Here is a 27,959-nt window from a genome sequence, read left to right as displayed (position 1 = left end):
CCCTCTTTGTGCCAGGCCATGAGCAGGCTCTAGGGACTCAAAGTCAAAGAAGGTGTGAGGTGGGACTTCCCTGGCAGTACAGTGGTTAGGACTCCACGCTTTTACTGCTGGAGTCCCGGGTTCAATCCCTGGTCAGGGCATCCCACAAACCATGTGGTCAAAAACATCAAGGTACAGGGGGTGGGGGTTTGATACCCAGTCAGGGGATCCCACCAGTCATGAGGCACAGCTAAAAAGAAAAAAAAAAGGCACTAGAGGTGCCTTCCATAAGCCCAGATCTAGAGACACAGAGTAGCTGGCCGTTATGAAAATACATGCCTGCTCCACATCTAACACACTTCCGCCACTGATTGAAGGAGTAAAAGAAGCAAAGAGAACAAATGATCAGTAACAGGGGAGTTTAACTATTGCTACATTAAGGAAGACACAGGGAAGAGTTAAGAGTCAATTGAGCAGTAAATTGTGGGAGGACAGCCCCCTAACGCACTGAGTGACCTAAAAAGGAGGCTGTACAAGAGGATCAATTCTCAATTTTCTACAGCTCTGCAAAGAAGGTGTGAGTGAAGGTGAAAAAGTGGTAGAAGTACCTTGGTGCCAGCAACCACATTTTATTTGAGCTAGATTTTCAAGCAGACTTAGAAGAGAGGCTCTTTCATCAGGGAGAAAGTACCAGGAGAAAATAAAAGACAAGAAGATTTCAGGCAAGCAAATGTTAGATGTGGGTGTGGGGGGTGGGGGATGGTTAAATGACACCCATTCATTCAGTAAACATTTACTGAGTATGTAAGTCCATGTGAGACCCTGTTCTGGAACAGGTGGATGTGGTCCCTGCCCTCAAGCAACTCACCATCTTGGGCAGACGTGTAAATAATTGATGGGGACACCCTGCACCCCCAGAAAAGTCTTAAGGGAGTGCCTATCTCCATGGTCCTAGTGGAGAAGACAAAATCAGCCGTACACGGTGACTGACGGGAATGGGAGTGAGAGAGACAGAAGGAGGATGTCAAGAAAACCTTGATTCCCACTAACAAATGGAATTAGTATTAGCTAGTGTGTCTATTAATGAAAGCAACACCAAACATGGAGCTGCCTAAGTGTTCAGCTCACCACACCTCCATCTTTAGTCATAAATAGAAATTAAAACAACTACATTCTTTTCACAACAGGGAAAAAAGTGACTTAATGCCTACAGGGAAAAGAAAGAAAGATCAGAGGATGAGTCTGAGTGGGAAACCATGTACACTGGAGGCTGAAAGAGATCGCTTAGGGGAAGATTAAACATCTTCAGAGCCTAAAATAGCATAGTGTTCAAAATGATGAACGGATTATGATTTTCTTCAGAAAAGCAGGTGATTTGGCAACTAAAGGTTGGCGGTGTAAGAAAACAGAAACAGAATATTACCTGTAGATAATTTAACAACAAATTTTGTAAATGCCCAGAGTTAGGGAGTTGGAAAGTGTACAAGTACTAGAGGCTCAGTCATGTCTGACTCTGTGACCCCATGGACTACAGTCCTCCAGGCTTCTCTGTCCATGGAATTCGCTAGGCAAGAATGCTGGAGTGCGTTACCATTTCCTTCTCCAGGGGATCTTCCCAACTCAGGGATTGAACCCAAGTTCCCTTCATTGCAGGCAGATTCTTTACCATCTGAGACACTAGGGAAGCCCATGGGGGTGGGACCTAAATGTGCTGGAAATACATCCTACTGTTTCTGGAAAAAGACTGACAAAAGGCACACTAACAATGGCAAGAGAGCAGGCTAAAGACATACTTCAGTTCATAGCCAGGAAGCTTCTGGAACAGCATCAGCTCCCATCATACAACGGCTAAAAAACTCAGGCAAAGGACAAAAGGGTCCAAGTATTTCCATGGACATGATAGCAACGCAGGTATCTGCTGGTAATGAGATAAGAGAATCTTCCTACTTTATTGGCAAACTTAGACATGACCTGAGTCTTCATCTAAAGCTGAAAAATGGTGTCTGGCAGACGCCTTAAACTCAGCATGCTGCACACAGCCACCATCTTTGCTCAAACATCTCCTCTGGTGCTCCGAATGTGCGACAGTGACTCAACGCTTCATTCAAGCCCGAAGTGTGGGACTCCTCCTTCCAACGGTCAGGCATTTCTTGTGGTAGCACATTTCTCAGAGACACAGATCACTTCTCACTTCCAATCACCTTCCTCTCCAGGCCCCTGCCTTCCTTTCTCACTGTTCATTCAGGTCCATAGAACCCATATGGGCATCTCTAACACCCTATAAGCTGGTCTTTCTTCCTTCTAGATCTATTCTACTTTGGCAAGTGTACATGTCACAGATATATAATGTATATCGCTTTTTACAGGAATATGATAATGATGCCCCAGGGCTCAAGGATAAAGTCTACTCCTTGGTACACATAGCTCAGTAGTCTGGTCTCACCCTGTGCTTCCAGCCTCACTTTTAGTTAATTTCCAATTCCTTGCACTTTCTACATATATCATCATTGGGAATCCGTGGTCAAGAACTATCCAAGGCTCTTCCTCTTCTTCATGCCCAGCAAACCCCTACCCATCCTTCAAAGCCCAGCCCAACGCCTTCCCTCCCAAACCCAGACAGAAACCTTCTCTCCTCTGTGCTTTGCCAACACACATTGTGATCCTCACCTGGATCTTATCAGACTTCAGTTTACACTTTTAAGTTCTCTTAAGCAACCCCCACCAACAAACTTGGGCAGATCAATGCCTTGACCTTAAAGCATCCCATTGCAACAGGAAACGGGCTGGTTGTTGGGACTTTCTCTAGCAGGCCGACCCATTTTTGCTTTCAGCAGTTGTGTTAATACTAACAAAAATCCGTCTTATTTTCTCTTAAATTTTTTTGTACTTGTTATATTTATAATTGAGCTTATTCAATTTAATTAATATTACTAAAAAGGATGAAAGATGGGTATAAAAATTGCCATTTCTATGAAAGCTATGAAAATGCTTTGAAAAGATTTGAGAAAGTTGCTAAAAAAAATTATTGTCAAATTACATTTTGGCAAGATAAAAGATTAAAGAGAACATAAAAATCTAGAAGGACTCTGCTCTAAGACTCTTTCATAAATGTCTAAATTATCATTCAACTTAAAAGAAACCTAAAACCAGAACTAGTATAGGTGATTGTGCTTTATGCAAGAGAGAAAAACGGGGAATTCAATCAAAAGACCAAGTTTGATCCTACAACACAATCCTGATGAATGAATTTTTTTTATTTTTTGGCTGAACCACACGTGGGATCTTAGTTCCCGACCAGAGACTGAAACCCATGCCCCCTGCAGTGAAAGTGTGGAGTCTTAACCACTGGACTGCCAAGTCCCTGAATGAATGCACTTTTAAATGAAAATAAAACACGTAAGGCATTTTCCAAAAGATTCCCTGCATTAAGAAATTTTCAAATATTACTGGGAAACCAGGTCTGATTATACCAAATAAGTTTCAACTATATCTGTCCATATGTTTGCCCCTATGCTTCGTTGCTCAGTAGTATCCAACTCTTTGTGACACCATGGACTGTAGCCCACCAGGCTCCTCGGTCCCTGGGATTTTTCAGGCAAGAAAACTGGAGTGGGCTTCTGTTTCCTTCTCCAATGTTTGACTCTATTTTATATTAATTCAGAAAATATTTATTGAGACGCTTTTATTTCTAAGGCACTTGGGGTACCTTTCAGTGGAAAAAAAAAAAAAAAAAAGCAAGGATCTTTGCCCTCGTGGGACTTACATTTTAGATGGACAGGAATAGTATCTTGTGTGCTTTTATAGCCAGAGACTGACAGTCCTTTCATTAAAAAAAGGTACTTAAGAAAATGTTTGTTGGATTGAATTTGTGAGCAATTTTCTTATATTCTACCCTATACCTCTGTATATCTATCTAAGTTACAAAAAACTGTATGTCACATAGAGCTGTCAAGATGATTCACAGATTCAAAAGATTTATTTAAGATTTCTTAGGTTCTATCAAATTCGTTTGAAACTCAGTTTCTTTCTCAAGATACCTGCTGTTTGCTTCATGTTAACAGGGAACAGAATGTGGTGCCCACAACACGACCAACTACAAATCACCAATGCAACTTCCCAAGTGTTTCCTTGGAAGATTCTCAAAAAGGCTCTCCAGATAAAAGACTGGGCCATTCTGAAGGAAAACTATTAGAAACTAAGCTTTGGAACACAAGCCATTTCAGCTCCTCCTGGATAGTATCTAAAGGGGGAACATAAATCTCTAGAGGCAGCCATGTGACTTTATTTCCTTCTTTTGATTATGCCTTGAAAATCTCCAGGCCAAGGACTCTGGCACCTCCTTGTCTTCTGTCATCAGGAGAGTTCTCTGGCCTGGGTGCACAAGATTATGATACAATGACCAGGAGGACAATGGGCGCTGGATGACTATATATAGGAATTCTGGGCTTGGTTGTCATGGAGGCAAACGGAAAAACAAATGCCTAATCCTGAAAATAAGGTTGAGGCCAAACTTGAAGGAAACACACACTGAAAACTTCCTGTCATTCTGATGAGTAAAAACAAAACCTTGAAATATGATCAGGGAAAACAAAACAAAAAGTTAAGTCTTCAAAATGACAAAAACAGTATTTAAAAAAAAAAAAATAAGAGCCACTGTCCCTTTTTGAGATTTAGTATCTCATAATCCGTAAGGTCACTGAAAGGGTCTCTCAAAGGCCTTATTGGCAAGAAGCTTCATGTTCTCATTTTCTCTATATTTTGGCAAGGAATTCAGGCAAGTCTGATCTAAAACAGAAGACTCCTGGACTTGCAAGTCATTAGGTCCTATCGTGGGGGACAAGACAATCTGTCTCTGTATCATTTTTTCCACAGTGGCATCACCATCCACCCAACCAAATCAAAACGAATCTTTGATTCATTTCTCTTCCATTGAAGGATTGAGAAAGCCCTATTGGTTCAACCTCCTCTAAAGCCCGTATCTGTGACCCACTCACGGCTGCACAGCTCCTGCTTCTGGTTCAGGTCCCTGTGGCTGCTTGTGTAAACTTGCATTGCAGGATGTTCCTAATTGGCTTTCTATCTTCAAGCGTCTTCTCCCCCTAAGTTCCCTTTGTTTTCTAAAAGTATGATCAAGGTATTCATGCCTTCTTACAAGGAAAATGTCCAACCTCTGAACAGCGGTGTCCCAGCCCACCTTCATCTTCCCAGACCTAACTCAGTCCACATCCACCCTGCTCCCACTCCGTGCTACTCTCAGCCACGCGGAAGGTTTCTAACATTCACTCCGTGTGCTCTTTTTCACTGTTTCCTTGAATATCCCTGCAATATCCTTCTTCCACTTCTCAGCCTGGCAAATTCATCTTTCAAGACTGAATTCAGTTCAAATTTACCATCACTATGCAGATCTTCCTTGATCTTTCTAGATACACTTATTCGATTCCCCCTTCACGCTCTCCTGCATGCAGGTTAATTTATTTTTGCCTCCAGCAGACTATGATCTCTTTGCAAGTAGGATATCTGTGCATGCACACATCCATCCATCCATCCATCACATTTTTTTAAAGTTCATTATCTCCCAGAACTTAGTTCAGGGCCTGAGCCAAAAGAGGTGCTCAATAAACATGGTATAAAGATCCCAAAAGAGTTCAAACTGGGAAAACTGCTCTGGAAAACCAAGATTTAACAGGAAAATCCAATTAACCAAATGTCACTCTCTCTTTGAACACTGAAGTTAATAGAGCCAGCCCACTGAAACAGTGATCCACTTTTATTGAAATATGTCTGGGTCTTTTTTTTTAATTACCTGAAGAATGACTTCTGGAACATCTGAAAATTTGAATGGCAGGAAATTCATGATCCATAGCCATCCCAAGAAGTCACAGGCATAATTTCTGGTTTTCACCCTAAATCAGCAATAAGTCTAAACTCTGAAATAGATGGTATCAGGACATGTGGGAGCCACTTCAGATGAATCAGAATGCAGCTCTCTCTCCTTTTTTGTACCCACTGGCAGGCACAGATCTGTGGTAGGTACAGATGTTTGCAAAATGCGCAGGTGTAAGAGGTACCGTGTATTTAAATGCACCATGACTTTGCTACCACCGTCAGTTCCTAAGGCCATGAGAATAGACGCCTCTGCAATCCAGGATGTGTTCATGGATGACATTCAGCAGTGCATCCTCACTGCATGAAATATTTTACCAATTCTCCTCCACCACGGTTGCACTCTCCTCCCAGATACGTAGGGTAAGGTTATTTATTTTGTGGAAGGACTTCTGGTAGCTCAGAAAAGCAGAGATGGTTTCATGTCATCCAGCCAGTAAACGGAGAGACAGGAACATAACCCAGGGCTCCTGCATGCCCCAGTTTTGAAAACATGTTCTTTTTCTGCCACATCCATTAGCAAACATTGCAGGTATTCCTCTGTACTAAATGATATTTGTAACTCTAAGTGTGTGTTCTTGAGAAACCCGCCTTGAAACCGGCTGGAAATCTGTCAGGAAGCAAATGAACGTGTGGCGAAGGAGCCTCTTTCTCCTATTTTATTGGGAGGAAGCTCTGGGTGGCATCTGCCATTGTTCACTAAGATGCTCTCACGATATCGAATGCATAATTCACCTGTGACTCTTTGGAATTGTGTGATGAGGAAGTAATGCTTCCCGCTGTTCGTTTAGATCATATAGATGTCTTTACCACACAGAAAATCCAATGAACAACGTGGAGGACAAAAGCCTCTTTGTATCAGTGACTTGGCCGCCACTGTCCAGAGCTTGCTAGCAACTTCAGACGGTATTTAGAGCTCACAGGCTGTGGGCAAGGCCACCGTGCTTCCTCCTCAAGGTTCAACTGGAGGGAAGATACCTACTGACTTCAAGGAGGCAGTCACAGCATACGGCTTGCGACGATCAGGCCAGGGAGAGCCCGCCCAGGGAACAAGGCAGAGACTTCTCAAAAGCTCAGCGAAATCAAGAGGAAAGAACACATCTGAAGAGAAGCGTATATATTTAGATACGTGTCGAGTTCTAAGCGACTGTATGGAAATCGGGTGAGAACAACCACAGCGGATCAAGAACAAGAGGAAGCAGCCACACTTTAAAGTGCACAGTTATTCTAAAATTGTCTCCCAGCAGCGGGCATCTCTGAACCAACACACCCAGTGGGTTTCTTACCCTTTCCTTCTTTTCTTTTCACTTATTCCCAAGCAGGGGAAGAAAATGCTGGCTCTAGATAAAGTTATATATTTTAATCATCGTTAAAGCAGTTAGTTCCTCTATTAGGACACACACTTGTCCACTCACTCCAAACTCCCCTTCAGGACAAGTGCTGGGCTCAAGTGGAGGGCATGAGCCTCCCAGAAGCAGAGGGACCAGGCAGTGAGACCCAGGCTCGTCTTGTACTGGCCTCGCGGCTCCCGGTCAGCAATTCTGGCAGGTGCTTCCTCACAAAGTCTCTCCTTGATCTTCACCATGACCTTGTAACATAAGCCGTGTTGTTACTTCCCACTTTACAGATGGGAAAGCCAAGGGAGCACCTGGGAAACAGGCCACTTCTCAGCTCCTCGGGGCATGCACGCACGCCTCCTCGTAACCCTGGGCACTCTCCCTTAAGCAGACTTCCGGTTCCTCATTTGAAAATGGAGCTGGTGACACCGGCAGCTGCATAGGGTTCCGTGGACAGAGGACAGCAGTGTGTGAAGCATGGTGCCTGGCATGGCTGAAGTGGGGGTTCTTAAGGGCCTCAGTCCCACAGCAATTAAAGCTGACGTGGTACATTTTGCACTAAATGATTAATTGCCTCTTGGTGTTTATGAAGAGCTTTCTGTAGACGGAAGAATTTGATCTCCTTATCTGGACTGCGGGATGGAGTGGAACGGGCATCTCTTACACCGCTCTACACAGATGTAACTGACATTCATCCCAGCTCTGGGTGCATGGCAGGTGTTCAGCTGCTCATTTCTGACTGACTGATTCTGGGCAAAGCCAACTGCACTGCCCCTTCCTGCACAAAGAGCTTTATTCTGTAGGTGAGGATGGCTGCCATGGGGAGGGGACTGATCAAGGAGCTTGGATCCAGCCCAGAGGCAGGGTTCAACCCGAATAACACACCAAGTCACCCCCATTTTGTTAGACAGCTCAGCACACAGGATTGTCACAATTGCTATGAAGAGGCACATCAGAGTAAATTTAATTCTCAAACTTTAGAGGCTTTCCTGGCAACCACTCTGGGGTCTATTTCATCCTAACATCACCTCCAGCTCTCTTTCTTTTTTTAATATTTATATTTATTTGATTGCACCAGGTCTTAGCTGCAGCATGCAGGATCTTGAGGTGCAGCATGCAGGATCTTGAGGTGCAGCATGCAGGATCTAGTTCCCTGATCAGGGACTGAACCCAGGTCCCCTGCATTGGGAGTGTGGGGCCTCAGCCACTGGACCACCAGGGAAGTCGCTCACCTCCAGCTCTGAGCAAGGTCCTTGGGAATCCGGCAGGTGTGGTGATCATCCCCACCATCAGTGACGTTCTCATGAACGTCTCTCCCTGACACTGCTGCTCCTGTCCTTTTCTGCCTGTTACAGTGTTTTCTTTCTCTTGATTGCACTTTTTCCCATCTGATCAACAGTACGTATGTATTGGTCGATTGGTTGGCTTACCCCACTATCTCTTGAGGGGTTTTGTCTTAAACTTCTTAACCTGCATGGACTTTGGGATTTTATTTCATTACCCATGCCCTCTGATCTTTCTTGGGAACTGCTGGCTCAGCTGGGCACAGAGTATCTGCCCAAGACCCAACATGAGAAACGCAAGCGTCTGTACGAAGAGGCAACCCTACCATCGCACCACTACGTACCTCAGCCTCCAGAGGGTCGTGGCCAGTGCGCGGCACCACGAACGTCAACGCTGAAGACTGGAGTCACTCACTTACACAGCTCATTTCCTTCCCTGCCTGTGTGCGCAAGGCAATCTGCCACCCTCTGGGAACTCAAAATAAAATGACGGCCTCTGCCTTCAAGAAGCAGGTAGCCCTTACATGTGGAATCTAAAATACGATACAAAGGAACTTTTCTATGAAATAGAGAATAGATTTGTGGTTGCCAAGGACACGGGGAGAGGGACGGAGTGGGAGTGCGGGATTAGCAAATGCAAACTATTACATACAGAATGGGGAAACAACAAGGTCCTACTGTATGGCACAGGGAATTATACTTATGCTGTGATAAACTATAATGGAAAAAATATGAAAAAGAATGTATATATACGTATAACTGGATCACTTTACAGAAGAAATTAATACAACACTGTAAATCAACTAGACCTCAATAAAATAAATTGAGAAAAACACATGGATGGTCTAAGGCGGTGGAAAGTCAGACGCTTATTAATACAACAAGAGTACGATCAGCTCTGACACTAAAGAGCGCTCAGAGACATGAACAGCGAGGAGGCCCTCAGTCATATAGGAAGCGTTAGGAAGGCTTCCGGAGAAGACAAGATTCAAGTTTTCAAGGATGAGTGGGAATTAGCCAAGTGAATGAAACAAAGAGGAGGTCAGGAGAAAGTAAGTGGAGAAGGACACTCCAGGAACGGCTAGCAAGGCCTGGAGGGTGAGAGCAGGACCCCACGCAAACAAGGCATTCAGAACAGCTGCAGTGAGGGACACAGTGGAGAGAAAGGATGAGACTGACTCTGAGAGAAACGGGCTCAAACACTGGCTTCCATGCTGAGCTTGGAATCTGTTCTGAAGGCAGAGCAGCCAGCCACTGGAGGGCTTGAAGCAGGAACCAGGTGAGATAAAGGCTTCGCCTTTTCTTACCTTTTCTGTGTCTATAAATTGCACCCAGAGTCCTGCCCCATCTCTCAGATGGGGAAAGCAGCTAGGCATAACCGCATGCCCACTGGGAGGGAAAACCAACAAGCAGCATGCTCCTTATTGATGAAGCTGCCTACAACTCCATACTTGGTCTTTGCAAGTAGAAAACACCAACGTGCTAACTTTTCCCCTCTGGACTTCACTAGCAGCTTGGAATCGTTCATTTGAAATTCAGTTCCTACTGTTTCTACTGAACACGTTACATTTACATCTGGAATAGATTATGGCCCTACCTATGGGAAGGAAATCTGGAAACCGAGTAGGCTACCTTTTCTGCTCCCTAACAACCCTTCACCTGTAAGAAAATAAAAAGGCAGCACAGGAAACCAGGCGGTGTGTCCACACGTTGGCAAACATCAAAAATGTGCAAGCATCAGCCAAGATCCTGTGGTCTGTTTTTCAAATACAGTGTCTCAGGAACATCCAAAATGTTTCTCTATCTGTATTTTGCTCCTTAATTTTAGTACCCAGGTGTCAACCCAAGGACTCATTTAGACTCAACTCAATAGACAAAATACTATTTTGTAAAGTGTTTCAGTGGGCTTCCCAGGCACTAGTGGTAAAGAGCGGGCCTGCCAATGCAGGAGATTTGAGAGACTTGGGTTCAATCCCTGGGTCAGGAAGATCCCCTGGAGAAGGACATGGCAACCCACTCCAGTATTCTTGCCTGGAGAATCCTATGGACAGAGGAGCCTGGGGGCTACAGTCCATAGAATTGCAAAGAGTCAGACATGACTGATTGACTTAGCACACAGTACACAAAGTGATTTAATGTTCTTCTGGGTTCATTATTATAAATGGTTTGTTTCATCGTAAAAATATTGTATCTACTATGTGTTAGGTATTTGACAGATACCAAGAGATTCTAGCTGGGTGCCAAGAGCCCTGGCAGAGGAACAGGTTTGGGCGAAAGCTCATGAGTTCCTAGAGGTTGAGTGAGACGCCCAAGTGGATAACGTGAGGAGTGGATAGAAAAAGACAGTCTGGGGCTTAACCTGATGATGGCTGGATGCAGAGATTTTGATGGCATTCTCAGAAAAGTGAAAGTCGATCACAAGTGTCTGTGAAGAGGGAGAGAGCAGAGGAAAGGGCTGAGGACCAGACTGGGGTCCACATGACGGCAGCTGTCGATGTAAACAGAGGAAAGAGACAGTATCATCAGAGAGGCCAGCAGAGAGCCTGAAACATACAGGAGGACCCAAACCATGGGAGGAGTCTCCCGGGGAGGAAGGTCAGCAGTTTTAAATGCCACGGACAAAAAAAAAGGATGAGGCAGGGGCAGAGGCTGGGGACTTGTTTGTCTGGAGTCGCTGCCCATCCTTGTAAAAGCCATTTCATTAACGAGCTAGGGCCAAAGTCACATGGCAAGGGATTCCGGAGAGGCCAGGGGAGGATGGCGGTGTGGGGGGTGGGGTGGGGGCGGGCGGTTAGCGGGTGTAAACAAGGGAAGAATGACTCTTTCCCAGAGGGCCAGTCTCTGGACCCAGCCAGCAGGAGGTCACTTCATGAGTGGCTTCAATAAAATGCTGAAGGCACAGATTCTAGCCGTTGGAGAAAAGAAGGCATGGAGAGGAAAACTAAGTTGGGAGTAATTGGTTCTTTCAAGAGATTTGGAGGCTAAGATCCCAACTGCGGGAATAAAACAGCACAAGGTCTTATCCAAGAATGGTTTTAGTATGTAAAACAGCCCCAGCACTTGCCTGGGGCTCAAGGGGCTCCTTTTTTTAGCCTCCCAGGGAAAAATAACACATCTGAGAACTGAGATTAGGGACAGTGCAACACAGTAGCCAGCGCTGTGGAGGCAGGCCGACCCCAACCCTTACCCCAAGCCCACCAGGCAGAAACTGTGACCACGCTTAAGGTGACTTTCCTCCTTCCAAAACCAGCAAGGAGGTGGTTATGGAAGTTCCTGTTTAATGGAAATGCTGTGTGGATTAAACCAATGTTCATAAAGTATTTAATAGACATGCAACAAATGATAGTCATCATTAACTTAAGAAATATATATTAATGCCAATAATAATAATAATAATGTCTGACTTAGGGTTTTCTCAATGCATTACATCTACCTATTAGTACATCAAGTGCTAAAGAGGTTCTTGTGTGGCTGGTTTCAGTTAAACCCCAAAGTTCAAAAAATTCAAATCAATAGGACTCTCGTTTAAGCACCACTTTCCAAACTCTGAATTAAACTCCCAAGAAATAGTTCATGATGTTAAGAGATTTCATTAAGCTTCCATGACAAGATGTGAAAGTTTTTTTTTTCCTTTGCCATTAAAAAAAACAAAAACAAAAACCCTTATTCATCCCTGGTTGCTGACAAATGATCATAAATTGACAAGGAATTTACTTCTACCACGCTATTTTAATAGTGTCTAAGATTTCTATGGTAATTTAGACTGCGAAAGCATTTTCATATGTTATCTCCTTTGAGCCACAAAATAACCCCATCAAATAGGCATCATTATCTTATGAATAAGAAGTAAGAGAAGGTCAGTGATTTATCTCTGCCACACATGTGAGACGGAGGCAGTCAGGCCCTCTGCCCCAGGCTGCACATGCTGGGTGATCCCTGGCCTCCAACTCCGGTGGTACTTTCTGGATTTGGACTTTAAACTCAGGGGTCCAACAACCCCACACAGGTTATTACAGAGAGATGATCTATATGGAGAACTGGCTTTGAAAACACCATTTGCCCCTCATTTTCACTAGCTCCAGTTGGGTCAAAACGGGTCCTCCTGGCATCGGCTCAATCAAAGTGCACTTAGCGACACGCAGGATGAGTCGTGCTCCACACCAGCACTGCAGCGTGACTCCAAAATCACACCGGACAAAAAATCATTCTGGTTTGAGAAGAGGTTCTGTGGAACCCTCGGATGCTTCTGCTGAGTTGGGGTGCCCAAGGCGGGGGCCACGGCTACCAGACTCCCTAGAGCAGGACCTCTCCTGTCTCACATGCTGCTGTCAATCACCTTCTACGCCTTCCAGGTAACCGGAAGCCCAGGGGCCAGATGAAAGATGCTCCACCTGGTCCACATGGAGAGTTGGGGCTGTGGATGGAGCCGGGCTCAGCATCGCTTAACTTTCCATGGCTTTATGTCACCATCACTCCCTTTACTGAGTCATGATGATTAGTGTAAAAACCACCAATCTATTCCGTACATAGGAAAGCTGCTTTCTCACATACTGTTGTTGCCTTCTCCCCATTTAGAAAATGGTAAATAAGTAAATAAAATATTAAACCTGCCCTTGACTTAACGCAGAGCTACCATCCCTTCCTCCTATAGTTCTCAAACACTCTTTTCTGCCCTGGCAACATACAATGGGTGGATATCTATGTACCCAACATTCTTCCCTAGGGATACTGTGATTTAGGTAATATCCCAGAAAGTTAGAAGAGGGAGAAATGTAGTGAAAAGGACTATACACCTACTTATTAAGCTACAGGGATAGACGCACGTAAGAGTGAAACCACTGGGGGAAAAAACAGAACTGGAAAAAATAAATCTTTCTAGCCTATATTTTATTTATTTATGTTTGGCCACATCACACAGCATACAGGATCATAGTTCTCCATCAAGAGATAGAACCTGTTCCCCCTGCAGTGGAAGCATGGAGTCTAAACCACAGTCTGCCAGGGAAGTCCCTCCATTTAGTATTTTAACACTGAACTTAATTTTTTAGGGGGTTCCCCCCCCCAGTCTTTCATTATGCAGATAACATAACCAAGATGCAAAAGTAAACTATAGATATATTAGCAAAAATGGTCTTATTTTATTGTTAACAATATACAGAACATAAGGATTTTAATGTGTTAGTTGGGAAGCTTGTGTGCATGCTCAGCACTAACCTGTGTCTGACTCTATGTCCCCATGGACTGTAGCCCGCCAGGCTTCTCTATCCTTGGGATTCTCCAGACAAGAATACTGGTGCAGGCTGCTATTTCCTCCTCCAGGGGTCTTCCCAACCCAGGGATCAAACCCGTGTCTCCTGCATTGGCAGGCGGATTCTCTACCACTGAGCCACCTGGGAAGCCTCAGTTTGGAAGCTTACTTACACTTTACATGTGCCTTTAATTGAGTTATCACAACTGTTCCTTCTAACAGACATGTTGGTGGCATTATTCTTGCTTGCATGCAAGTTAGATGTGGATTTCTTCATCTTTCTTTCTCTGTATTCCTAATTAAAAACTTACCCATGGGCAACATTTTAAAATACTATTAAATCAGAGTAACAGGAAATCACAACTCACAAGCACAATGTAAAAATTTGTGATACCACAGCTACTAACTCTCTAGCTGCTCACTCCGTTTATTCACGCTCACTTTTGGGCAGGCAAGGTAAACAGTGCAGCTACTTGCAACTTCTATCACCTTGGATCTGACCACACGCCCATCTCTTTCATTCAACAAAAGTACTTTGAAAAACTTACAAGTAGACTAATGTTATACAGGAATAAATCTCAAACATTTTTAAAAGTAAATCAATAACTCAAAAAGATACATGCACCCCTACATTCAAAGAAGCACTATTCACAACAGCCAAGACATGGAAGCAACCTAAATGTCCATTGCTGTGCTGCTGCTGCTAAGTCGCTTCAGTCGTGTCCGACTCTGTGCGACCCCATAGACGGCAGCCCACCAGGCTCCCCCGTCCCTGGGATTCTCCAGGCAAGAACACTGGAGTGGGTTGCCATTTCCTTCTCCAAAGCATGAGAGTGAAAAGTGAAAGTGAAGTCGATCAGTCGTGTCCGACTCTTCGAGACCCCATGGACTGCAGCCTACCAGGCTCCTCCGTCCATGGGATTTTCCAGGCAAGAGTACTGGAGTGGGGTGCCATTGCCTTCTCCATTAACAGATGAATAAAGGACATGGTACATATATACAACAGTGGAACAGACTGGTTCCAAATAGGAAAAGAAGTACATCAAGGCTGTATATTGTCACCCTGCTTATTTAACTTCTATGCAGAGTACATCATGAGAAATGCTGGGCTGGAGGAAGCACAAGCTGGAATCAACACTGCCGGGAGAAATATCAACAACCTCAGATATGCAGATGACACCACCCTTATGGCAGAAAGTGAAGAGGAACTAAAAAGCCTCTTGATGAAAGTGAAAGAGGAGAGTGAAAAAGTTGGCTTAAAGCTCAACATTCAGAAAGCTAAGATCATGGTATCTGGTTCCATCACTTCATGGGAAATAGATGGGGAAACAGTGGAAACAGTGTCAGACTTTATTTTGCTGGGCTCCAAAATCACTGCAGATGGTGACTGCAGCCATGAAATTAAAAGACGCTTACTCCTTGGAAGGAAAGTTATGACCAACCTAGACAGCATATTAAAAAGCAGAGACATTACTTTGCCAACAAAGGTCCGTCTAGTCAAGGCTATGATTTTTCCAGTAGTCATGTATGGATGTGAGAGTTGGACTATAAAGAAAGCTGAGCGCAGAAGAATTGATGCTTTTGAACTGTGGTGTTGGAGATGACTCTTGAGAGTCCCTTGGACTGCAAGGAGATCCACCAGTCCATTCTAAAGATCAGTTCTGAGTGTTCATTGGAAGGACTGATGTTGAAGCTGAAACTCCAATTCTTTGGCCACCTGATGCAAAGAAGTGACTCACTGGCAAAGACCCTGATGCTGGGAAAGATTGAAGGTGGAAGGAGAAGGGGACGATAGAGGATGAGATGGTTGGATGGCATTGCCGACTCAATGGACATGAGTTTGGGTAAACTCTGGGAGTTGGTGATGGACAGGGAAGCCTGGTGTGCTGCAGTCCATGGGGTCACAAAGAATCAGACATGGCTGAGCAACTGAACTGAACTGAACTGATTACCAGTCATAAAAAAGAATGGAAAAATGCCACTTGCAGCAACACGGATGCAGCTGTAAATGACCATACTAAGTCAGAAAGAGAAAAACAAATACTGTATGATATCACTTATATGTGAAATCTAAAACATGACACAAATGAACTTATTTACGAAACAGACTCACAGACATAGAGAACAAACCTGCGGTTGCCAAGGGGAGGGATGGAGCAGGAGGTTGGGGTTAGTGGGTGTAAACTATGACACACAGAATGAATACACAAGGTCGTATTGCACAGCACAGGGAGCTGTATTCAATATCTTGTGATAAACCATAATGAAAAGAACATTAAAAAAGAATATATATATGTGTGTGTGACTCAATTTGCTGTACAGCAGAAATTAACACAACATTGTAAATCAACTATACTTCATTTTTAAAAAGGTTAAGCCAGATTTGTGGTTAACAAAGATAACCTTGAAAACTGATTTGGAAAGTGTGAGATTAGAGCCATGAGGACTGGCAGAAATCAGAGGACGTACAGGAGTGAGAGGGTTAGTCAAGGTTGGGATCTGACAGGTTGGAAACCAGACAAGAACAAAGGAGGTAGAGCCACAGGATACAGGACAAAGTCCTTTTGAAATGGCTGAGCCTAGGGTCTGGGTTGGGTAGACAAGGGATGAGCAATGGTCAGAGAGAATGTAAGAGTCTGAGATGCTGGAGGCACAGTGTTCATGGACAGTCCAGCCACAGATGAAGGGTGGTGGAGGTGACCCTCCCTATCTGAAGAGACCAAATACTCATTGGGTCATATCACTGAGTCTAGTATATTAAAATTCCAAAGTACGATGGTCACGGCTAGGATATAAAGGCAGGTTGTGAACCTGGTGCTGAGTTCACTGTGGAAGAAGAAGGAACATTCCAGAAGGAGAAGGAAATAAGCAGAGAGCAGACATTCGAAAAGTGAAGGAAGCAGAAATATTCTGAACAGGTAGCAGAAAGTAAGGGTTGCACTCACTGCTCCTCTTGGCTGCTAGGAGGAAAGGGATTAGTGACTTTGGCTGCAGAGAACTGAAAGGGAGATGAGGCTGCCATTATGGGGGGTGGGCACAAAGCTGGTTAACTGGAGGAGAGAAGTGTGCCCAAGGAAACCAATTGCGATGCAGCATCACGATACTCACGCAGCCCAATACCACTGGATTTTTCCAAACATCATGTGACACAGGTGAGCTTGAAGTCACTAGAATTCCCAGGCTTTTTCACACATAAACTCTTGTTTTGTCCATTCCCCTTCTGCTGCACTAATTCAAATTAAGAAATACTTATTGAATGGCCTGCCAAGTGCTAAGACTCTGGAATAGTCCTTGACCTCAGAGAGCACACAGTTTAGCTGGGGAGACAGATATGATAACTGATAATTATAAGAATATCTGGCAAGCCTAGTAATGGAAGTGAATACAAAGGTCAGAAGCTACCTAACATGTTTTATATTTATATCCTAACAGAATCTCATTTTCAGCTCATTACTCTGAACAGTCTAGACAGTCTGTAATCTTGATATTGTCATTTAACTTATGGACCATTTGCCAATATTTCAAATGTATTGAGTCTTAAACAGTAGGAAAAGAGACTTAAGTAATTTTTTAGAAGATGAGTGAAACTTAAACTAGACAAATGAAGTTTTGATTGGCTAAACCTCAGAGGCTTTATGTAATTCTGAGACTCCCGTCTTAAACACATATATCACAAACACGGGAAAATACTTCAAGCCTTTAGGTACTCAGTATTTATTATCTGAAGGGGAATCATTTTTGTTGGTTTGTTTTGAAATATGGATGCTCACATTTTAAAACTACAGTGAGTCAAATAGCGAATCTTTCAAGTAAAGACAAAAACATAAATAAAGGTAGTTTGTATACTGTAGTATCAGTTTTGAAAAGAATTAAAATAACAAAACAGAGCCTGTTGGTATATGCAAAGAACCAATGTCTAAGTGATTCCACAGCTGATTGTTATTAAGACTCTATTGGGTACAGAGAGGCTGGCATTATGGGTGACCCTCACATCTCATGGTATACATTGCCATAAGGCTGTTCTCTAATCTAGTAGGTATTACTCTTGTAATCAGAAGGAAAAAGTCTATGTAGCATCTTAAAAAGGGATAACTTGACTTAAAAAGGGATAAACTGACTACTTTTAAAGCACACTCATTCTTGAAGATACCTACAGGGATCAGCAGGATGCACCCATAGTTTAAAAGTACCCTCCACTTTTGAAGGGGACAAGGGCCTTTATGCTGGTCTTCCTTGTTTAGCCTGTCCCTTAACAATTCAAAGGCCTCTTCCTGGTGTTAATTACCCTTACACTTTGGTTCTACCTCTTGTCACCTTGCCAACTGTCCACCCAACAACTTCCCTACAAGCCCCTACTCCAGCCAGACCAGTCTCCTGGCTGTCCCAGGATCCCTTCTTCTGCAAGTTTGCTCGCTTCTGATACTCTTCCTACCAGAATGGACTTCCATTCAGCTGTACAATTTCTACTCGCCCTTCAAGGCTCAGCCTGAGCCCCCACATCTGTCAAGAAGCCCTCCAGGACTTGTCAATTCCTCCTCTTCTCTATGGCTAGAGTCAATAAAATCTGCAAGCAGGATATCTCATTCATTATATTCTGCTCTTTTAACTTAACTCTACGTGTCTATTAACTTAGGCTCTAAATATCAATCAACAATAAAATTTGGCTTCATCTTCCTTTGGAAACTTCCAGCATCCCCAGACACATAAGAGGTTGCATCTTCAACACTCTGGCTCATTTATGGCTATGTGTTTCTGCTGCAAGTCTTTGATGAAATGGAACAAAGGTTAAGGGCATGAGCTTTGGATTCAGACAAGGTCTACCACATATGGGTTTTGTGACTTTGGGACCCATCATTTCAGCCCTCAGGGTCTCAGTTTCCTTCTCTATAAAATAAGACTAATAATCTGTACTTCTGACTCATTAGACATATTAAATCTGATGGTAAATTTAAGGCAATCAGCAGAATAAAAATTGTAATAACTTTATCACTTCAAAACAAAGTGACAGGCAGAATCCTTATAAAAACCAGAAGGGTTGACTTTAAAACTACTCGGGGTGGGGTGTGTTTGTGGAGGGGGGGAGTGGACAACCAGCAGTGCTAAAATCAAGGACTACAGAGAAGGTTTAGAAGGTCCTGCCTTGCTCATTGTAGTGATCACGGAGCTTTGCTGGAGGGCTCACAGAACACGAACATAAAAGATGATATAAGGAGGGTGGCTTACAGGCGGCACATAAGAATATTCTTTGTTCCTAAGGAGCTGGACAGCCTCGCCCTGGAATGACTTCTCCAAGAGCAGTGAACAGGTAAGTAATACCTTAGCTGGGCTCTGCCCTCTTAGCCAAACACCTCCTTTGGGTTGAGCCTGATGACTCTGAAACTAGTTACAAAGTAGAAGAGCCCTCTGACAGGAACATGGCCCTTCCTGGGCAAAAACAGCAAGGGACTGACTTCAGGAAAAGGCAAGCAGAATTGTTCACACCTGAACCGCTCCCATCATTTTGGCCATTCTTTATCTCACTATTTCTAACTACCATCACTGGGATTTTTCTATAGGATATTATTATTTAGGATTATGAATGAATGAAAAAACATGTGCATCATTTGGACATACTGGGCCATACAATCAAAACTCACATAATTTAGAAGATAAATAATAGTTGTTTGGAGAAGGTTATTTCTGGCATCTTCTTCTCATCTCAGCTCTGAGAATTCTTTTTCACATGCCCATCTTGGTCAGGACATAACCTCTGTTCCAGCAAAGCTGTCCCAGGATTTCTACTGCTTGAATCATGGCTCACACATACTCGTCCTCCCAGATCCAATACTTGTGTAAAATTCTCTAGCGCAGAACAGAATTTGGAAGAGAGGAGAGGATCTATGAATCACAAGAAGTCTCAAAAGAGTTTGAGGGATTTTATATTCAATATAATTGCACTAAAACATTTAGCTCTGGTTCCAGGGGGGAGGAAATTGAAGCGGGCAACGATAAGACAAAGAAAAATTCTTTCTTTCAAAAAAGAACTGAGATTAATAATTTCAGATGATTTGACTAACAACTGAATGCATTTTCTGCCACAGAATAAACTTCTTCCTTGTAGATATTTCCCATACTGAGGTTCTGGAGGACCTCAGTGTGGTAATCTCCAACCAACAGTATGCTGTGGAATTATGCAGCAATTCTGGAGCTGCTGGGAACTAGCTCTGAATGAGTTGGGTAGTATATGCTTGTATTTCTGATGAACAAATGTTTTTCTTGGCATGGGAAGAGGGAGATGGGCAAGTTGACTGAGTTCCCAGGACATGGAAAGCTTTCACTTGAAATGTTTTTTCCATCCTTGGCACATGAAACTGTGGCTAATTCAAAAAGTCACAGACCCATGTGGCTAATTCAAAAACCCATCTCAGGCAGGTGGGTTTCTTGGGAAGGGTCTATCACATGATATTCAACTTTAAGGCAGTGAGAATTTTGGAGGCTTTCTATTTGCTGACGGGGCAAGGTCTAATAATTTAACCACCAAAGACTGTTGGATATCAAACAGAAGATGTGGAATCACCTGTACTGCTCTGCACCCCGGGACTTACAGACTCTGTCTTAGGTCTTTATAGTAGAAATGCCACTCTTCATAAGCATAAAGTAAACTCGAGATCACATTTTAATGTAGAAATTCTGAGGTCAAAAATGGAAGGTTAGTGTTCTCTGGCCAGATAATTTTGAGACCAGCAGAACCCATTAAAAATTATGGCTAAGCCATTAAAATTATGTCTCATATCCCATGTGCTAAAAACGATGTAAATCTTGGTACTTCACAATTATTCACTGGAGAGTCTCCATTTCATTACTGTCATTTTTAAAGAAACCACCTCTTCTTTCTTTCACCCCAAGAGAAATCTGATCGCCAACTGGAACCTGTGTGGAAGGTTCTGATGTCCTAGCAACTAATTGGATCCTCTTAAAGGTTGTGTTTTATGTCTTACCTATTTAGAAATCTGAAAAGCTTCTCTTCAAAAAGCAGGCATCTCAGATCTTAATTTTTAAGTGTTAAGTATTGCTGCAGTCAAGGTTAAATGAATTGATGGTTTGGCGCTAGATTCAATACAATTCTTAGAGAAGATTTTCTTTTGAGCTTAAGTGTAATTCACACACTAATATTTTAAAGCTCTACTTAATGTCTTACATATCATATATGAAACAAAGCATGTATTTAGGTCAAGTTATATTTTAAGTGACCTCTAGGAATAGCCTATATGTTAACTATAAAGGTCTGTAATGACATTTATTAAAGACGGGATTAATTTCATGGGTTCTACTATAATTTTTTCCACTCACCATGGAAGGGGTGAGTGACAAACTACCCACAGGGCAAATCCATGTCCATGCTCACGCCTTTGCGTATAAAGTTTTATTGGAACACAGCCATGTCCATTTGTTTACATATTATCTATGGCTGCTTTCCTATTACAATGGCACTGTTGAATGGTTGTAACAGAGACTCTGTGGCCCACAAACTGGAAAGTATTTTCTATCTGGCCCTTTACAGAAAAAGTCTGCCAAATCCTTGATTTATAGCCTGTAGAAATTAAGCAAAACAAGCCTCCTCTAACTCATATATTATGTCAAAAGACTGGCAGGCAAAACTTTCAAGCAGAATAAAAATTTTTTATTAATCTATGAGTTTTGTTGGTTAGTTTCACTCTATAGCTTCTCTGAATTGGATTTAACTGCAACCAAACACTCTATGCTTTTGGACAAAGACACAGAAAAAAAAAAGCTACTCCATTCCAGGGTCAAATGATTATGTGTGCTTGCTCTAAGGGGCTCTGCTACCAGGGGACCACACTTGTAATGCCTATGTCCCCAGCACCACCACTCTTGCTGTCTCCTCCTGAGGACTGGAAAGGCTTACAACTTGTCTCAACCTGCAGTTTCCCACTTCTACAGAAGGTCTTGTTATCTAGTGAACAACAATAAAGTTGAAAATACTCTGTCAAGGAAGATTGTTTCCTCTTGGCAGACTGATGTGTCAGAAAGTTTCTGTTACAGCAATCCCTAAGGTTACATCTTTGGATCATTTATCTTTTGAACTTGCCTCTTTAATGCAAATGAAATACACTTACCCTTGTACAGCTTGGTTCTGTGGAGTCTGTCAGACATGTTAGGAGTAGAACTAACTGAATTGCAAACTGTGATGCCTACAAGAAATCGTTGGCCAGTTAAAAGAAGTCAGTATAAGTATCTAACTATTTCGACTGGAAAATTAGGGGACAGAACCAAAAGCATATCCACAAGTACAAATGAACACCAAGAAGATCATCACTGGATGAGTAATCAGAGTACCCAATGGCTGGTAAATGTCAGTCTTTAGCAGAAGTTAAAGTCAGAGACTGGCAGACAGAAGCACACAGGAAATTTTTCCAAGCTCCCAGCAGAGCTGCTTCAAATGCACAGAAATGGAAATGATGACCTCAGGCGCTGGGGGCAGTTAGTACAGAGATGGTTGGAAACATAAGGATTTGTTGGCGAGAACACGCAGGATGGAGAACGTGTGACCAAGTGGTAAACTTTGTATGCAATGCAGACAACTTGGATTTTGATACAACATGAGAAGTGCCTGTGGTTTTTTGAGGAGAGATGCCCTGATAAAAAAATGCTGCTGATCAAATATCATTCTAGAGTTTACAACCGAAAAGCCAACTGAAAAGTTGTAACAGAAAACCCTTTGCTTTATTAAAAAAAAAAAATCACGAAGCTCTTTATGTTTTTCTACCAATTTATACTAGCAAAGGCCTCTCTTGTTGGGTGGACTATATGGAGATCTGTATTACACGGAGAAGGATTTCATGACCAAAAGTTCTGGGTGTTTTCCCTAGGTTGCCATTAGGGCACAGGCTAAAAACTATCTTAATTCTCATATACGTTATGTATTTTGCACATGGTCTTAGTGTCTGATTTTTGTTTTAAGCACACCACAGTAGCTGCTTCCTACAGCAGGCCATTCTGTGCAGCATTAACTGGACGGAGCGAAGAAAGAAACTGAAAGTAGGAAAAAGATGGAACGTCACCATTGGCCTGACCTCTTACAAAGGATAGAGCTGAATTTCAAATTATGTATCCACCACCCAGGCCCTGGGGAACTACTCAGACCTAAACAAATCTCATCATGAAGCGACACTGTTCTAAGTCTGTCTCTTGTTTTATAGGTATATGGGTATGTGTGTTTTTCTGTCCTGAAAGCAGTCTAAGAAAAAGCCTGATACAACCCAGTCCTCTATTTTATATGGCAGAAGGAACCCAGTAAACACAAACACAGCAGAACACTTCCTCTTGTTGACAACCTTATGATTTCAACTTAATGCATTGTTTAGAATAGCAATTATGTGTCATTTCCCATTATCTTACACACAGAAGCAGCACTGCTTTTCTTTCCAACCACAGATCATGGAGAACACAGAGAGACCACATGCTGGTGAGACATGTCAAGACTGACAGCCCAGAGTCTAAGAGTTTATGTCCAGAGCAAGTGTGTGGCCAGGCAGTGGGAAAGCAATCAGCCCCCACCCCCACCCCCCACCTTCTCACGGCTGCCTTCTTGGCTTCCCTCGCTCTCTTGGAGGGCTCCCTTCTCTCCCCTGTAGGGCTCCCCTCTGGATTGGGAGGCAAAGCAGCTTAGGAAGAACCTTCTTGCTCAGCCAGTTTCCTTCTGCCGGAAAAGACTGGCTCACTCTCAAGACTGCAAACATTTGACCACTGCAAACAGCAGCGAGCATGTCAAGTCGTTTTATTCACATGTCTCACTAGGGGATCAGAAAGCCAAGGACACACTGGTGATTTCCCTGGTTTTATGGATCTCTACTCCCCCCAGGCCTGCAACACATTTTTGGTTCTTGTGTTCAGAGCGACCTGGCAGTGTGGGAAACCTTAACTGAGAGCCAACGGCCCCACAGCTTCTCCCTATTAAAATGTGCAACTGGATTTCACATGCGTGTTTCAAACACCATTCAAGGCGTGATTTACAGGCTACTGTCTAGCCCCACAGATGTTTTTTCATCCCCTAGATGTAACCATTTCTAGGAATCCACCAATCAGTTCCCCAGCAAACAGCCTGCCCATGTTCAACCTCTTCTGTCATCCATTCTTGGGCATTTTGAATCACACAACACCTACATAGAAAGGATTCAAGAAAATATTGATTGAATGGACAAACTGTTAATTTTTCTTTCCATATTATCCATTAATGAGAAGAGCCCATTTGAAACCTTTTTTCTGTTTACCCCACCTTAAACCTTTAGGTTCATCCCACTTAAACAATCACTCCTGACCCACTGATCCAGATTATTTACATACATTGAAATCAGCACAGATCCAAAGAGTTCTGTGTAAGCCTCACTAGAGTGGCCACCCAGAGTGTTTACATTCATTATCCTTTCTTCTACAGAAAGAGAAAAACACTTTTAAATACTGCAACTTATCTCCCTGTGGCTAATAGACTACCTGTGTTACACAGAGAGTTAGCCAATATCATTTCATCATGTTTCTGCAACCACCCTTCTCCCAAGGTCCTAACCTTGTCTAGCTTCCAAGAATCAGAAATCACCCCTCAAAAAGGTGAGGCTTCAGGCTAAGAGCTGCGGTAAGTTCAATACCATGCTGATAATATCTTCTAAACATTTGATTCTGAACTTCTGGGCATTCAGAATGACACTGTATTAATTTATGATTCTTTTGTGCATCACATAGCTCCTGGCAGGGAGTACAGGCTCAGGAAATTGACTGAACTTGACTCTTTTTTAGCCTATGTAGAGGATGGTAGGGCTTCCCAGGTGGCACTAGTGGTAAAGAACCTGCCTGCCAGTGCAGGAAACATGAGACACAGGTTTGATCCCTGAGTCGGGAAGATCCCCTGAGGAGGCATGGCGACCCATTCCAGTACTCTTGCCTGAGGAATCCAATGGACAAAAGAGCCTGGTGGGCTACAGTCCATAGGGTCACAAAGAGTCAGACTTGACTGAAGTGACTTAGCTAGCAGCACACAGAGGAAGGTGAGCCATGCACTGAGTGGTCTGCAGGATGTCCATGTGCTGGAGACTAAGACCCACCTTCCAAGGGAGGAGGACAAAGGGGAAAGAAGGTAAACCATGGAGACAAATTCCCCAGGAAAAGCCTTTGTGAGGAATGGTACTTGGATGGATCTATTTCACCCAAGTGTGAAAGTGTTAGTTGCTTAGTCATGTCTGACTCTGTGATGCCATGGATTGTAGCCCACCAGGCTCCTCAGTCCATGGAATTCTCCAGGCAAGAATACTGGAGTGGGTAGCTTTTCCTTTTTTCAGGGGATCTTCTCAACCCAGCAATCGAACCCAGGTCTCCCACATTACAGACAGATTCTTTACCACCTGAGCCACCAGGAAAGCCCCATTTTACCCAAATGGCTACACAAACGTAGCTTCCATTTCAGATAAAAGCAACTCATTAACAATCATGTGAGTGTTTGTTATCATGCGAAGACCTTACAATTACATAAAATTCTATTTTGCCCTTTGTTGCAATATACCAATGTCTTCCAAGGAACAGAATCTCAAGGTGCAAAGGGGACATTTTCTGTAGTGTTTCACATGTGTTCCCCACCCCCATCTCCCAACTCCACCCCCTTAGCTTTGAGACTCTCAATTTTCCTGGAAAACAACAACAACAAACACAGGCTAAATTGCCACACGTCAGCAGAGGAGGTAAGTGTGCTCACTTCATCAGGAGCCACCATCCTAATAACAAACCTTCATTGTTAAACGAAGTCCTTCCAGACAGGAACACCAGCAAGGAGTTACTACGTTTAACCTGGTGTTTACTGATTGGCAAAGGAAAGGCCACCAAATTCTGCAACTCAGCAAAGGGAGCTTTTAGCCCCAGACTTACCTTTCCTTTTCCTCCCAGTTTTCTCTGCTCAGACCTTGTGAATGAAGGTTCATCACTTACTCTTTTGCTAATCAGATAGTCAGACCACGTGGACGTGTTGGGGCTGTCAGATCTTCAGGTAACCTGAGAAGTCTATCTTTTTAAACCCTTACATTAAACATAATCCCAAGTTCATGCTTCAGCCATAAAGACCAAAACTGCAATCCAAGGATGTAAATTGCTGAATAAAATGACCATTTATTAAATGTATATCTTTTCTTATTAATCTCTCAAGGTCATCAAGGGGTAGGTATCATCATCCAATTTGACCTTTGAGTGTAGGAAGCTAAGATTGCCCAGGAAAACACAACTGGCATTGAGCAAAATAAGACTCAAAGCCAAGCCTTTGTTCCGAAGAGCCCATGAACTTTCTAGCCAGCCCTTTAAGCTCCTACCAAGGACGTAACGACAGGCCTTGCTTGGGAAACAGTCTGTTCCCTGACCTGGGAAGTATTCAGGCTGGCGGTAGATAACCGGTTACCAGAGATGCTGCAGAAGGCAGTCAACAACCAGGTCACGGAAGAGAGCAGCTCCTAGGTCTCCTATGTCAACAAGAATCTACAGACTTCTTCCTCTCCTAAGCATGTGACTCTGCAGTCATCTGAGGTGAGCAATCAACACCCTTCTGTTTCTTGGGCTGATCAAAACAAACCATCCTTTGCTCGGCTCTGCCACACCGGCCATCTCGCTCTCATCCTCTCTGGTGTACAGCTTTGATTACACCGCCAATGAGGAGACTCCCTCCAGGGCTTCCCGGATGTAGCCTGTGAAGCTCTGAAAGTGGGCAGTTACTCCCTCCCTTCAACTGATGCTTCCTCATCATTCTTCAGCCATAAAAAAAAAAATCACAAGGTGACCCCGAAATGACACATCCCCACCATTCACTCTTTCCATTCCCACTCTGAATTGTGTTAACATATACATTTTGTACCCCCAAACACTTCACAGCATACATACCAATAAGTAAACAAAGAAATACGCCCAGCATTCCTCACCTTCCTGCACTCAACCACCAAGGAAGAACTCAACACGAACCCAGCACACACGCGCTCTCTCCATAAGCTGCGCACACATAGCAATGCAGACACGCTTTGTCTCGGAACCAAACAGATGCTCACCCAGTTCACTTCACCCTCCACCTCCAACGTCTATACTGTTCCAACCTTTTCACGTTTCTTCCTTCACCTGAACCATCACGTTTTCATATACGATTTTCTTCTAAAAAGAAGGCCTGGCTGTTAATCCCCGTCTACCACCACCCCAATGGTTGATGCCCGCTTCGAAGCCTGGTTTTACCATTGGAATCTTCCACTTCTTCGGCTGGGGTGGCTTTTTGGGAGGAGTGGTGGGCGTGCGAGGAAAGGAGACTGACAATTCGTGGCCTGGGGAGGGTCAGGGCTTTTCCGTGGACCTTGAGGGAGTGTTCCTTCAGCTGGCTGATTGTCATGGTGGAAAAGGAGCACCAAGAACACTTGTAGGCATGCTCACCTGGAGAAGACAGTGGAGGCAGCAGAGGAGAAGGAGGGGAGAAGGGGGGAGGCGGGTGGAAATAACGTGGTTAGTTCACTCCAGAGAGCACGCCTCAAGCTGCCTGGTCTGAGAACCCTCTCAGACCAACCCCTCAGCAACACCCCCCACCCCCCAGCATCAAGTGACCTGGTTCCTCTTCATCCCATGCTCAGTTTAGCAAAGGAGCCTGTAATTGATTCTCCAGCAGAGCCTGAAATCAAATGTTTAGCTAGGTCCCTCAGAAAGTCTTCCCCCCTCTCTCCCTCTGTCTGTACAACAGAAATGACTATGTCAGTTTTCATTTCAGCCTTTGCATCATCCACAGAAAATAATACACTTCATTCTTATTCCAAGGGTTGACAGGTGGCTTTCCCAGCACCAAGTCACTCAGTGCAAACTACTGTGCCATCCTCGTAACTCACTTCCGCGATGACTCTAGGCCTCCTGGATTTTACACATCCTGTGTGTGGGGTTTTCTTTGGACCAGTTCACAAACTTGAGAACAAAACTATTTCCCTAGCTGATCAACAGTACAGAAATGAGTCAAAATGATTTCTTAAACGACAGAGGTGTATAAATATATTAAAATGTGTGCATCTGTGTGTAGCTCATATATTTTTATATTTATTTTATATTTTCAATATAAAGGGCATTTAAATAGAAATAGCTCCGTTGGTAAAGAATCCGCCTGCCACGCAGGAGACCCTGGTTCAATTCCTGGGTCAGGAAGACCCACTGGAGAAGGGATAGGCTACCTACTTCAGTATTCTT

At 43.5% G+C, this 27,959-nt stretch overlaps 1 protein-coding gene across 8 annotated transcripts in view; it reads right to left on the bottom strand.

Moving 5' to 3' along the window:
- ZNF462 (zinc finger protein 462) overlaps positions 1–27,959 on the bottom strand; it is a 156,432-nt gene that overhangs the window by 50,739 nt on the left and 77,734 nt on the right. For 7 of the 8 annotated variants that reach the window (XM_025282178.3, XM_025282175.3, XM_025282182.3 and 4 more), the window contains exon 7: positions 26,976–27,167. In XM_025282178.3, coding sequence (XP_025137963.2) covers positions 26,976–27,167 — 192 coding nt within the window. Of the gene's footprint in view, positions 1–19,366; positions 19,572–26,975; positions 27,168–27,959 lie in introns of those variants that run through there. The other variant, XM_044940397.2, reaches the window with a different exon arrangement.

This window comes from Bubalus bubalis, chromosome 3, assembly GCF_019923935.1.
Source record: "Bubalus bubalis isolate 160015118507 breed Murrah chromosome 3, NDDB_SH_1, whole genome shotgun sequence".
NCBI classification, from domain to species: Eukaryota; Metazoa; Chordata; class Mammalia; order Artiodactyla; family Bovidae; genus Bubalus; species Bubalus bubalis.
Note: the sequence above shows the minus strand (reverse complement) of the source record. Positions and strands in the feature narration are given on the sequence as shown.